We start from the raw sequence: 13,399 nt of genomic DNA on the forward strand, positions 1-13,399 counted from the left end.
TTCTTGCTCGTGTCTCCAATTTTCTGTACAATTGTTTCCATACACAAAACCCTTCACTGAAGCAGACCAGCCAAATTCGCCATCTGCAGAACGTTCCATCAGTACTCCTGCCTCTGGGATCCAGTCTACACCCTCTTCTTTCCCTCTTCCAACACTGTCCCATCTTTGGAGGCACCCTGGCTTCCAAGGCTCTGCAAGGGTGCCTTCCTTGTCCCACAGAACCCATGGTCCTCATCACTGTGCTTTACATGTGCTGCCTTGTTTTCTAGATGGGGCCAATCGTAGGTCCTCTGAGAACTTTTATTCCCACACAACTTTCCTAGGACAATGATGAGATAAGCCCAGCTGCCAGTCTCCCCGAGCCTCTTTCCCATGTATTCCATGTATTCCAATGTCCCTCTCAGGGGCATGCTTTGGGCATCTCTGTTTTCTAGCAGCGTCTGAAGAGGGCACGATCCTATCCTTGGGACCGGGTACACGGAAACCACAGCTTGCCTGCGCCAAATGCAGGCAGGGGGCTGCAGGAAACTCCAACCAGACGATCTTACCACCAGCAGCTGTTTACGCCAGTTCCTGGTAGAGTTGATCAGTTCCGACCCTTCACATCTTTACAACGCACCCTGTAAACTTTCCTGGGATTGCCCAGGAGTGGTTACAAATGACCTTGGTCATTCATTTAAAAAAACTTGTGTCCCTGGCCACGTTGAGGCACCCTTGCCGGAGCACTGAGTTCATCTTCTCAACCGCCATTTACAAGTGATGTAACTGTTATGTTCTCTAATTTCCTATTTCTCGAATGCTTTTATTTTTCAGTAAGCCCGCTTACTTTTCTGTACTTGTGAAGGTGTGTGTTTTAGATGTGGAGCCCATGGACAGGAGCCTTCTGCATCTGGCAGAGTGGAAACTGAGGGCACAAGGCTCAAAATCAGCGCTAGAATCATAGAGCCCGAAGTTACTAGAAAACTTTTGATTTTGCCTGGATAGTCGAGACCTGGGCATCTTCTCTTTATCCACTGTGTCTATTAAGGAAATCGGGTGATTATAATTCATTCTGTAAGTTCTGGGTGGGGGGAGGCATTGGAGACTATGGTAATAATAAAGACATAGCCATTACCCTCAGGGGCTTGGAAATATCCTGGTCACTCTTCTCTCCTCTCTGGACCTAGGGAGTTTGTACCCAAACAAGACTGATCAAGCATTTTGATCACTGGGCAAATACCCCAAAACCCCAGATGAAAGGCTCAGGTGGGAGCTGGACTAGAGAACAAGGCTTAGGCCAGGAAGCCCAGTGAAGCCTCTTTCTTCCTAGGAGTTAATACCTATAAACACCCCAGACAAAGGTTACAGTGCTGGGACTCCTTTACCCTTGGCCCAGGACCCCATTCTACCACCAAGCTGCCCAGCCAAGGTCTGGAGGAGCAAGTAGAGAGAGGGCTGGCCTCCCCCTGCTTGGGAATTCATTTGGCCCTCCCCACTGGCCCTATGAAGTGGGTGGCATTATGGCTGCCATTCTGCAGCTAAGAAACTGAGGCACAGATGAAGCAAGTTGCCCAAGGTCACACAGCTCTCAAGGTGGAGCTGGGACTTGAACCCAGGCAGCCTTGTTCCTCGTTTAGCTGTGTGGACACTGCTGCTTGATAAGAGCCTCAGTCACACCCCCTTAGCCTCCTGCCAGCAGCTCTGTGCTTCCCTCCATCCATGAGCAGCAGACCAGCGAGACCGTGGGGACTGTGCTCAGCTAGGGACATCTGGGGCAGTGGGGAAGAAGGGAGTGGTGCACTAGCTTGCACTTTTTTTCTTGCAAACGTGTGCCTGTGTGTCCTTGTTATGAAACACAACCATGGGGTACAAGGGGTGAATTTGTGGCCAGGTCTGTAACCTAGGGATCAGCCTCTGGACATCACTAAAATGTCCAACATGTCAATTCCTGTGTCTCCATGGCCCTTGTCTCCTTCTAAGAGGGACTGACAAGTCACAGTCTCCGCTAAAGGGACACCCCTTGACTGCCATACCTTTTTACTGCTTGCATTTCACGCCCTCCCGGTTGGCCCAGGCATGGCTCCAGACCGAGAGGCCCCCAATGATAAGCCGGTCAGGGACCTATAATGTGGCCGGCCAAGGGACCAATCATGTTCTCGAACTTGGGAATCCGATTTTGGAACCAGAGAGGCAGTGAGGGTGAATGAATGCGTAGGTGGCTAATGCTGTGGCAGGTCAGGCACAGAGACACTAATGTGGCCAAAGGGCTACGGCATGGAAGAACATTTACACGGTCAAGGCTGAGGAGCAGCTGTCCGGAAGTGGCTCAGACACTGAAGAACAGAGTCAGGCCAAGGGGATGCAGCGTTTCAGTGGGTCCTTGACCCTGCCTGTGTGTAGGAACCGACCGGAGACAATGTAACAGATATTAGTGCCCGCACTTGTCCGCAGAGACTTGATTTAGTTGGTGTAGAGTGGGGACCAGGCACCAGCAGGTTCAAAATCTCCCTTGAATGAAGCTCTGGACAAGGTGGGTGGAGAACCACTGACCTTTGGCGAGGTTCTGGCTTCCTGCTGCGCTCGGGGCCGCTGGTTCGGCTGCTCCTGTGTCTGCAGCCCACACCTGGGATATTTAATCACTTCTAGCTCCTGCCTTATTCCCTGCTAGCAGAATCCTAGTTCTGTACAAGAATTAGAGCACCAGTACAGTCAGGGAAGATGGACCCACCCCCAAGAACAAAACCTCATTGATCCAAGCCAAACAAGGTCATCCCATCCCTGTTTCCCCATGTTACAGACGGGAAGGTGGCTCAGTTCTCCACTGACATGGCCGGGTTGGGGGTGGGAGGTTCTCTGGGAATAATTTTCCCCTTTAAAAGAGAGAGAAACTGGAGAAATGCCCTTCTCTCTTCCTGCATTCGGCTGATGTGATGCCTGGAGCTTCTGGAGCCATCTCATGACAGCTAGGAGGGGAAAACCCAGGGAGCTGCATAAACTGTGACCAGAGTCCTGGAGTCCTGATGTGGTGATGGCTGCCGAACTTCCTGCTCCAGGAACCTCTCCCTCCAGATGCCTCGCTGCTTAACTGTGTACTCACTGCACGCCAGGTACCATTCTAAGTACTTTCCACCTATTGTTTAATGGGATTCTTCAGAGCCCCGAGGCTAGTCCTCTGGACGTGAGAGTGCTCAGTGCTCCCCCACATCAGAACCAGCCCGTGCCCGCATGAACAGTCTTCCCATCCACTACCGCCAACTAAATACAACCTAAGCATGTTTTTCTGAGACAAAGTGGCATTTCATGTCTACGATCAGGATATTTGAAAAAATAGCCCAAAGATAACAAAAGTCCTCAGAGCTAGTGAGTTCTAGGTCTACAGCCCAGCTGGGCCTGGTTCTCCTTGATAAAATATCCACACTGCGGTCCATGTTCAGGGTGTTTTCCGGTGATGCCTTTCTAGGAACTCCATGAAGGCTTGCTGACTGCCTCTCCCTGCGCCCCTGCCTTCCCCCGCTCACTGACCTCTTCACTCTTATTCCATTCCCTCTCTCTTCCCCTTTTCTCCAACCCTCCAAGAGACGGATTTGGGAAGAAGATAAATAGGCAACCCCCCCAACCCCGCCAAACCCAAACCTGGCTGAGAAATTTTTAAATTCTAGATTTTTTTTTTTTGAGGGAGGAGTAACTTTTTTTAAAGTTTATTTTTAAGTCATCTCTACATCCAGCATGGGGCTTGAACTCATGACCCTGAGATGAAGAGTCACATGCTCTCCCAACTGAGCCAGCCAGGGGCCCCTGAAATTTGGGCTTCTAGGCAGTAGAGAGTCCTTCAGTGTTAGCAATGGCTCTCAATAGTCTGGTTGTATCTCCAAAATGGGCTCTTTTCCTGCTGTCCTGCACCCCCACCCAGACAGACATCTATGCAGTCCCTCTCTTTGGCAAGGACTGTGCAGCGCAGCAAACGTGCCCCTCTCAGGGCAAGCCCAGCGGACAGCCCACTCCTCCTCCCAACTGTCTTCATGACTCCTCTTCACTCTTCATCCACGTTCTGAAACTGATCCGTATTGGCTCGGCCCCTTGGTTCAGGCTCAAAAAATACCACAGGTGTGAACAGTTTACACAGACTTTATTTGTCCCCCTTGAGCACAGGAAGGTCTGGGCAGGCAGAGGCACCGCAGTCACCTCCCCTGGTTCGCAGACGCGGACCGTGAGACTCGGTGGCAAGGGAGAGGGTCCTGTTCCTACCACAGATTGCTATGGGATTCTCACAACACGTTTGTTTTCGGTTCTATTTACACCGTGAAGTGTGGAGAGGGTACATTTCTTACACTAAAAATATATATTTTGGAATCTCTAAAACAAAAATATCTCTATCTCTACATGAGACCTACTAGAAAGAAGAACATAGAAAACCAGGGAAATGTACCAGCACCTCAAGCTGCCCCCTTCTGTGGGAAGGTGCTCTGCTCTCCACCTGACGCCTTTAGCTTCGGGCAGCCATAGCTCACCAATCACACAGACAGACACAGATCCACGTGAGGGAGGCTTATCATCTTGGAGGAGTGAATATGGGAGGAAGGAGTAGGGAGGAGGGTTTTGGCCTCTTTTGCAAAAGGAGTAATTGCACATTCAGTTTGGTACTTCTGTCTCCTACATTGTTGCGTGTGTGAGAACCTGCCCGCTGGCGTCAGTCGCGAACCTGCTAAGAGAAGCCCAAGATCTGCTGATGTCTGTGGGGCGTGGAAGAGTGCCCCGAGGAGGGGGGGTCTGTCTCCCTCAGAAAATGTCAATGCTATCAGCTAGAAGAAAAAGTTCTGTGTTCTCCAATGCTGAAAGTGGGTTAGGCTTAAGAAAAATGCTATCTTTTCTTTTCAGAAGATCAGAAACCATTCCATTCCCTATGAGCAGAATGTCCTAAAGGAATTATGCCTGTGGATGAATCATTCTGCTTTCTGACTTTTCCTGTTGAAGAGATCCACATAACGCTCCTTTTCCTTTCTCATGCTTCACACTGGGATATGGACCCTTCACAGCTCTTTCGGTTATGAAAATTAGCCTCCTTTCCAGTAAAGAAGTGTTAACTGAGTCAACTGCCCATTCTCTACGATTAAGGTACGAGAACAAGGGCACCAAATCAAAAGAATCAAAAAGAACAGGTTTGATAGAAAAAGCACTTTGATTTGCTTTTGGGGTCTCTTTTCCTGTTGACCCTGAAATATGGATGAGCTTGGGACTTGAGAATCCTTAGTCCCTCACACCAAGTCAGGAATAATCACCAAAAAGTCCCCTTCCCAAGGAGCCCCAGAACCGTCCAGCCTCATCACCCCTCTCACACCCCTGACTGGTGGTGATTTTGAGGAGACCTGATCAAGAACAGTCAGTTCTCCAAGGAGAACGTGAAAGGCCAGGCAGAAAGGAGAAGAAAGACTGCCGGAGGAAGCTGAGTCAGTAAAAGGGGCGGAACTTGGAGGAGGTCTCATTTGGCCGGTCGGGGCCCCGCAGGAAGGATTTTTACGTCATGCAGGTCTGACAGCTGCAACCCAAAAAAAGTCAGGAAGACGGAGAACATTCAATGCAGGGTTCCTGAATGTCCTGCCAGGATGTGGCTTGGAAACCTGAGAAGTCTGAAGAAAATGCAGTGACAAATAGAAAGATTGCTTTAAAGTCCTAGGAGGAGGTGCAAATACTGTTGCAGAAAAAGACATTTAGAGAAGCTGATACAGTAGCAGAAAAAACAGAGCGGATGGGACTTCTGATGCCAGTTAAAAGGAAAGCGGGAGCCCAGGGGTCACACCTTCTCCTATGCCTCAGGAAAACGTAGAGACTCAGGACATGGACAGTGAAGTCGATAGAGAAGATGCAGGGAGAACTGCTGATTCCTCCACTAAGAGGGAAGTCTAGAGATATGAGTAAGTCGAAAATTAAGTAAAAGTGGGAATTATCTTCTTTGGATGACCAGAAAGCACAGATTCCTAAAATCAGAGACCTCCTGAAAGTCACAGTTGTCATAGCCTGAGATGTCAGCCCCGCCTGAGACTTTTGAGCATTTACCAGATTTTTATCAAACATTTATGACTAGTTTAAAAGCCAGTTGCATCCCAAACAAAGAGAAAGAGCAACTATTCATGTCATCTTTTGGAATAAATGGTTCCTTACTTCTCTATTCCAAAGGCAAATTTCTATCACTAAGGAGGTGCAGACAGGAGCCGTACACATAAAGACCAGATCTCCTGATGATCCCATCATCAGAAGTTGGAAATCACATATCGTCACAAAGGGCTAGTCTGGGTTTTATGCAACTGAACAGATCTGGCAAGTTCATGGTATACCATTGGTCTCCCCCTTCTCTCTGGACCAACCTTTCCCCTCAAAGTCATGAGCTAGAAGTAACCCAACCACCCCACAATGCCCACTCTTACCACTAGAACCAAGTTTTCACCTACTATCACTTTCTTAACCCCCTGGCCTCCTTCCCTTCCTACCTTGACGCAACCAGCCCGTCAGGGCACTGGCCTGCCAACATTCCCGCAATCTCTACCCCTAAGTCAGTTTCCTATAGACTAATCTGCCTATATTTGTCGTCAAGCTAATCTATCAGAGAACTCTGAGAAACTCTAGTTAGGAGAACGATGGTATTTTTTAATGTCCCCCCAGCTTAGGTACACAAAGCTATTTAATAGCAGCAAGGACATCTATGGACACAGTTGCATTTGTCGATGATCATACATGCACACACACACACACACACACATACACACACACACTCACCTCCACTCGCAGTTCCCTACCCCAAACACTGCCCAGCTTGCCTCTGCCACCGTGGCCACCAGCCATGAGCAAGGAAGCATTCGGGTAGGGCTGGGGTTGAGCATTTGGTGGGAGTTGGTAAAAGAGAAGAGTAGGGAATGGTTTCCACCACTGAGATGCAGCAGAAACGAGGCTCGCTATTGTTTGAGAAAAGACATAATGGCCTTAACAGATTAGCACGGGCTTCCAAAGTAAATAACATTCCTAAGGCGCAGGAACCTGGAGGGTCTGGTTCTGGAAGGTCCAGATGTACACACGTGGTCCAGTGATTGGCTGCACACAGTTAACAAAGACAGGTTTTCTGTTCTCGAGAGGCCTAGCGTATAGAAGGCATCAGGAGACACCAATCATTAGGAGATTTTTCTGAGTGATATTGTCACCTAACTTGTTGTATGATAGGCTTTTCTGCGCCACATTCCTCACAGCTGTGCTGAGGCTCGGGGAACAGGAGAAGCAGTCACCAACCTGCCTCCACAGGGGTGGCCAGAAATGATAGGAGGGGCAGGTTGGAGGAGGAAAGCAGGAGTACTCTCAGGGAACAAGGAAGACAAAGAAAGAGGCAAGCTCAAGGAAGCAGCTGAAGAGAGACAGGGCAAGTCAGCAGGAAAGCTTTTCCCACTGACAGGTTGCCTTTTGATTTTTCTACATTAGGTAGGTAAACGGGTACAATCATTACATTTCGCCCAAAGTGATAAAATGTGAAGCTTTGGCTCGCAGAGATTTTAATGCCCATATAGTTCAAAGATGCATGCCTGTTCCTGTCTGCACCATATAAAGGGAAGCCAAGGCTATCCCTGAAACAGCCTTGTGAGCAGAAATCAGGCAAGCCAGGAACAATACCACAATTTCAAGGGATGTGGTTCTAACGTTTGAAAGCAACATGGTGCCCAGCCCACAGGCAGCGGCTATGCTGCGCATACCTGCCTGTTTACAGCCGGCATCCGTTCTGAGTGGTTGGCGTCCATCCTGTGCCAGCCGTTCAGTAGTCTGACAACCGTCTGCGTATTGAAATAGGCGTGGTTCTGGGGGATGGGGCGATGTTAAAGAAATGCAGGATTCCTTCAATTTCAAAGGACTTCAGAGTAAGACTAGACTACACTGATGTATTTTAAGAGTCGAAGGAATGCAAAATTCCACAAAGTTTTGTCACCAACTCTTCACCTACAAAAGGAGAGCAACCCCTAGGAACATACCACTGCACAAAGATTTTCCAGGATGGAAAACTGATGTGATCGAATTCCTTGGGTACCAACATGCTGACTTGTCACGTTCTGCGCACAAAAGAAAGACCTAGACGCACTGGAGACCAAACCCTTGATATTCATCACATTAGAGAAGAGAAAAAACTATAAATATAGTTTTCAACTAAATACCAAAATTAATTTCACCACTTACAGTTCATTTCTCAGTGTGGCTTTTTACATCTGAGAGCCAAAACACTTGTCAATCAAAAGAAATTCACAATGATGAAGAAACCACCCGGTTGAAGGTGGTTTGGGTCCATTGAGTTGAGGATGGTTCGCTACTAAGGCAGCTAAGGAGACATTATGTAAGCATTTGGATCTCTCCTGGAGTAGAATCGGAATGTATCCTTCCGATTCTACTTCCGAGACAGCAGCAAAATATGGATGTTTCCACAACATGTCCAATAAAAACACTGTATCTCCCTTTCTACTCACAAACAACTATTATCAAATCTTTCTCAGATGTCTAGAAAGCAGACACTAGGACAAATCTTCGGGCTAGGAAGCCCTTCCTGGTGTCTAAACCAACTCCTTCTGGAACAACTGAAGCTCATTCTCTTAGTCCATCCTCAATGAAACCAAGAGAAGCTGCTTGTCCTCGCTTATCATTACTGATCTTCCCCCGAGCTTTCTCCTGTCTGAGCTGAACAACTCCAGTGTCCCTCATGGCCCTGTCATCACCCACGGTTCTTGCCGAGTTATGCAGGCTGCTGCTAGAAAGCGACACAGACATGTCCGGGGCAGAGGCATCTTCTGGCCGTGGTGGTGGGCCCTGCCAATGCCCAGGTCACTGACCCTCCTAGTGGTGGACATCCCCGACAGCCTCTGGGGCTGACCAGCCTCCCCCAGAGGAGGCATCAAACAAAGGCCCAGGACTGCCTCGGAGCCTACAGATTCTACGGGACTGGAGAGCCTTCCCTTTTCTCTCTGCTCTCCTCTGACTCCCCGGCCCCATCCTTCAGGAAGAGGGAGCTCATCGAAGGAATCCTCAGGGGCAGGGTGGATCCATATGGCTCTGCAAGCCAGCAGAGAGTTTCAGAGAAAATGTCTGGAAGATGGGAAGCTGGGTCTTCATGGGTGGCAGTTCTGAAGAGAAAGAGAAAGGAAGAAGAGAAGTACCAGCAAGAGGTGGTCTTCTGCTTCCCCGTTCATATCTGGTGATGGGCTGCTGGTATGGGGATGGCTGGCTGTCCTCCAACGCACAGCACGGGTAACTGAATGCTTCAGCATGGCTTTGACGTGATGGCGGACAGGGCCAGACTTGGTCTTGCTTCTTCTCTGAGAGACTCACCATCTTCTCTGTAACCAGAACTTCCCTGAGGCACCTCACAGCCCAAAGCTTCCTTCCCAGCAAAGACTTTCAGTTGAAGAGACTGAATAAAAGTGTTACAATTAGACAAAAAGGGAACACATGATTCATTCCTGCTTTTAACACAATACTTTGAAGATGTCACCACAATTTGGATCTGGCTATATTTTAAGTTCATTTACAAGTAGACTAGTTCTCGACTAAAAATAACCACGTGCGTTATACATTTCGACAGCTGCCTGGATTTTCCTCTGAAGGAAACAAGATTCTATATTTCACTCACATTCAGCACAGATTTATTTTAACCCGTTCGATGAAGAAACAGCCTACCACTACCACCCACTGGTGACTTTTCAAAGTACTTTAGCTCCTCCTCAGAACACTCATTTGAGTGAGGCAGTCAGTCATTATTATCCCCATTTTAATGCTGAATAAACTGAGTCCCAGAAACAACAGCCTGCCAGTCTATACAAGGAATGAATGATTAGACCAAGTACCCTAATTCCTAGCCTACTGCTTTTTTTTCCTTAATTAGATAAGTTGCCTTTAGTATAGACCTAAGACTTTGCTTTTAGTTTCCTGACTTCTTAAATTAAAGTGGTGTTTGGACTAAATTATTCAAGTAATTTGGGTGCATAGCCTACCTCCATGAAGGCAAAGATGCCTCAAGTCCTTCCATTTTCTTCAGTAACCTGATGAAAATTGATCTATCTATTGGCAAATGATATACAGAATTTCGTTTCTCAAATAAGAAAACTGTGATAATATTTCAAAACCTTTTCTTCGCAATAATTCTCATTATGGAACGAGTTAAATGTCTGTATCAATACTACTGACACTCTCTGTACATTCTAGCCATTTTCCAGTTTGCACAGTTCCAGTAACCAGGGAGATTTTGAAATGGGAACTTTTAATGGTTATTTTTTTTCTTTTCTTTTTTTTTTTCTTTTTTTTTTTGAAATAGAGAGTACATGCACAAGCTGGGGGACGGGCAGAGGGAGAGGGAGAGAGAGAGAATCCTAAACAGGTTCTCCGGGCTGTGCGGAGCTGACCTCACCACGCTGAGCTCATGACCTGAGCTGAAATCTAGTCGGAAGGTTAGCTTTAACCGACTGAGCCACCCAGGAGCCCCTGAAATGGAAACTTTTAGAAAGAGGATCAAGGTGACTAAATAGATAAAGCAAATTTACATTCCCCAGATAATCCCATCCTGACTTTGGGGCTGTGTAAATGGGCAGCTCCAGACAGCACATCTGTTCAAATAGTTCAAATAGTTTTCCTTTTTTTAGGCTTCTAACAAGTCTCATGGGGTTAGCAACAGTCCCGGAAGTGATATTTTTTAGACAATTCAATTTTGCAACTATGATATATTTCATTGTCAACATGATTGCTATTTTTAAAAGCCAGAAATAAATAAAAATCAGCAATTATAGTCTTCTTTACCTCTTTTCCTTTGTATTGCCAGAGTTCATACTGAGAGCTTTCCAGACCGTGGTTTTCGGCATCTCATCAGATATGTTAATCTCAGAGGGGTCACATCTGAAATCAATGCTCAGGACAGTAAATGGAGGACATACAAATATAAGACACATCTCCGTCTGTAATGATCACCAGGCCACTGGATGGGAGAGAGTCAGTCTGAGGGACCTCAGCTGACAGCTCTCGGCAGGGCCAGGAGCCAGGTGGTTGGAGTGTAGCGAGGTGAGGTGGCCTATGAGGGGCAGCTGAGGATGGGGCTGGGGTGCCAAGTGTGGGCAGCTCTGCCCCCACAATTGTGCCCCTTCAAAGACCCCTCTGTGGGTGCTGGTGACAGCTTATGGAGCTACCACCTACTGAGTGTTCCCGGGTGCCAGGCTCACCATGTGCTCGCCAGGCTCACCAGGCATGGTGCTCATAAGCATTCTTCTTGTGTTTTCTCACTTACATGGCCAAATGGTTTCCATTTGTAGTTTACAAAGAATGCTTACAATCTATTATCTTGACTACCAAATCAGAGGTTATTCGCATCCTCATTTTGAAAGGGCAGAACCCAAGGCTCCCAGAGCTAAGTGACCACCAAGGTCAAACGTTAGTAAGTGGAGAGTCAAGGCCTTGAATCCAGTCCTTGGTTGGTGTCCTAGCACCCCAGAGGACTGGGAAATTTTCTACCAGCCAGACAGTCTCATTTTAAAAGGCCGGAAAATGAGGCAGCATCCCAGTAGAAAGGGAACATTGCTCCTACTTTGCTGCCAGAGAATTCAAAGTCTGCGGCTACTTCCTTGACAACTTGTAGACAGCTTATTAAGGTCCAAAGATTCCATTTCTTGGGGTCGGTCACACACAAAAAGTCAAACTCATAGGAACAGAGGCTGGGGGGTGGGGGAAAAGGGGAGATGTGGATCAAAGGTTACAAACTTGTAAGATGAATAAGTTCTTAAGATGTATAGACAGCATGACCACAGCTAACAGTAATATACTGTACACTTTAAGTCTGCTAAGAAAGTAGATCTCAAGTGTTCTCACCACACAAAAAAAGAACAGTAGCTATAGGAGGTAACGAATATGGTATTAGTTTGACTGTAACCATCATCTCACAATGTGTACCTACATTCAAAACATCACTTGTGCACCTTAAGTATATATTTTTATTTGTCAAAATAAATAAGTCTAATTTTTTAAAATACCAAAGATGTCCTTCATTTCCCCCTCAGTATAAACCACTATCGATTCAATGATTCGGCAATAATTATCCAGGATCTAGATGATCCAGCCCCCCTCTCTCTTCCTTTTCTCCCCCGTCTCAGCCTCTGGGCTTCTTTCAGCTTATGTGTACTTCTTCCACAGTGGAAACAAAATGCCGGGACCGAAGCCACAAATGGACCAATTCAGCGTCCTGTGATCTGTGGTGAGCAGTAACTTTGCTGGAGGTGACCATGATCAGTGGCAGAAGTAAGGAATTTGGGGAACCCAAGTTCAGTTCTCCCTTGGCTCCTAGGACCCCAGATGCCATGAATCAAACTGGAGGGGCTGCCTCGTCCCTTCCCCAAAGTCTGGCCCAAGCATGTGAATTCCACGCCCCCAAGCTGAGGACCCTCTGGAAACAAAAAACAAAGGCCATATCCTAGTCATCTCTGGAAAATGGCAGAGAAAGGAGAGGGAGCGCTGACCTGAAGAATACAAAGACGAGGGCCTGACTCTTAAACATCCTACTTAGCAGCGTTGTGACCTTGGGCAAATTACCTAAAACCCTCCAAGCCTCAGTTTCCTCATTGTACAAACATGGATAATGAGACTTATATCAGAGAGTTATTGTAAACATTAAAGGAGACTACTTAAATCAAGCTTCTGACACCTTCCTAGCACGGAGAAGGCGCTCAGTACATAGGCTGCCTTACCTCCGTTCTTGTGATTCCTGGCACCTGGTGCGGTGCCTGGCTCATAGCAGGTGCTCAGGAAACCATGGGAGGTAAAGGTATTTTCCCAGATTGGAGCCGGAAGGCTGAATGTTAGCTCTTCATGCCAGCAGCTGTGTTTGTGACCACCCCCCACCATAACGCCCCATGTTTACAGAATAACCGAAACAGTAATCTCCCTGGTGTGCAGGGAGTTTTTTTACCTGAAGCTGCTGTTCTTTCCAGGACTACTTAGTAACTTCCTGCTCTCCAAGGGGAACTTGTCTCCCCCCATTTCTAACATTTTCTCAGCCTCCTGCAAGAGAAGAAGACATTATTCTATCTTAGACCATGTAAAACCGTGAGTCTACACCACCCATATCTCTCTCCCCACAATTTCTACCTAATTCCTCTCACATTTATTTTGAAAGAGTGCACTTATGTTCTCGCATAGATTTGGCTCATCGCCAAAAAAGACAACCAGATCTTTGTATCTACGGGATAGTATTTTTTTTTTTTTAAAGAAAGAAAATGAATCTGAACAAACCTCTAGAGCCAACTACCAATTTACTAGAAATATAGAGGACAGAAGAACATGTTGTTAAGTGACACCAAGGGACACAGTAAAATCTAAATGGTGGAAAATCCTACAGGTCACAGACTTAGTTTCTTCAACAAAAAGAAAAAAA

General features: G+C 47.0%; 1 protein-coding gene across 5 annotated transcripts in view; it reads right to left on the bottom strand.

Annotated features, from left to right (window-relative positions):
* Window positions 1–6,520: 6,520 nt before the first annotated feature.
* SLC4A8 (solute carrier family 4 member 8) overlaps window positions 6,521–13,399 on the bottom strand; it is a 102,162-nt gene continuing 95,283 nt past the window's right edge. For all 5 annotated transcript variants that reach the window (XM_047740666.1, XM_047740664.1, XM_047740663.1 and 2 more), the window contains 3 exons: window positions 12,935–13,026; window positions 10,783–10,878; window positions 6,521–9,403 (listed from right to left, as the gene is read on the bottom strand). In XM_047740666.1, coding sequence (XP_047596622.1) covers window positions 9,391–9,403; window positions 10,783–10,878; window positions 12,935–13,026 — 201 coding nt within the window. In that variant the 3' untranslated portion in view covers window positions 6,521–9,390. The remainder of the gene's footprint in view (window positions 9,404–10,782; window positions 10,879–12,934; window positions 13,027–13,399) is intronic.

This window comes from Lutra lutra, chromosome 8 (genome assembly GCF_902655055.1).
Source record: "Lutra lutra chromosome 8, mLutLut1.2, whole genome shotgun sequence".
Lineage (NCBI taxonomy): Eukaryota > Metazoa > Chordata > Mammalia > Carnivora > Mustelidae > Lutra > Lutra lutra.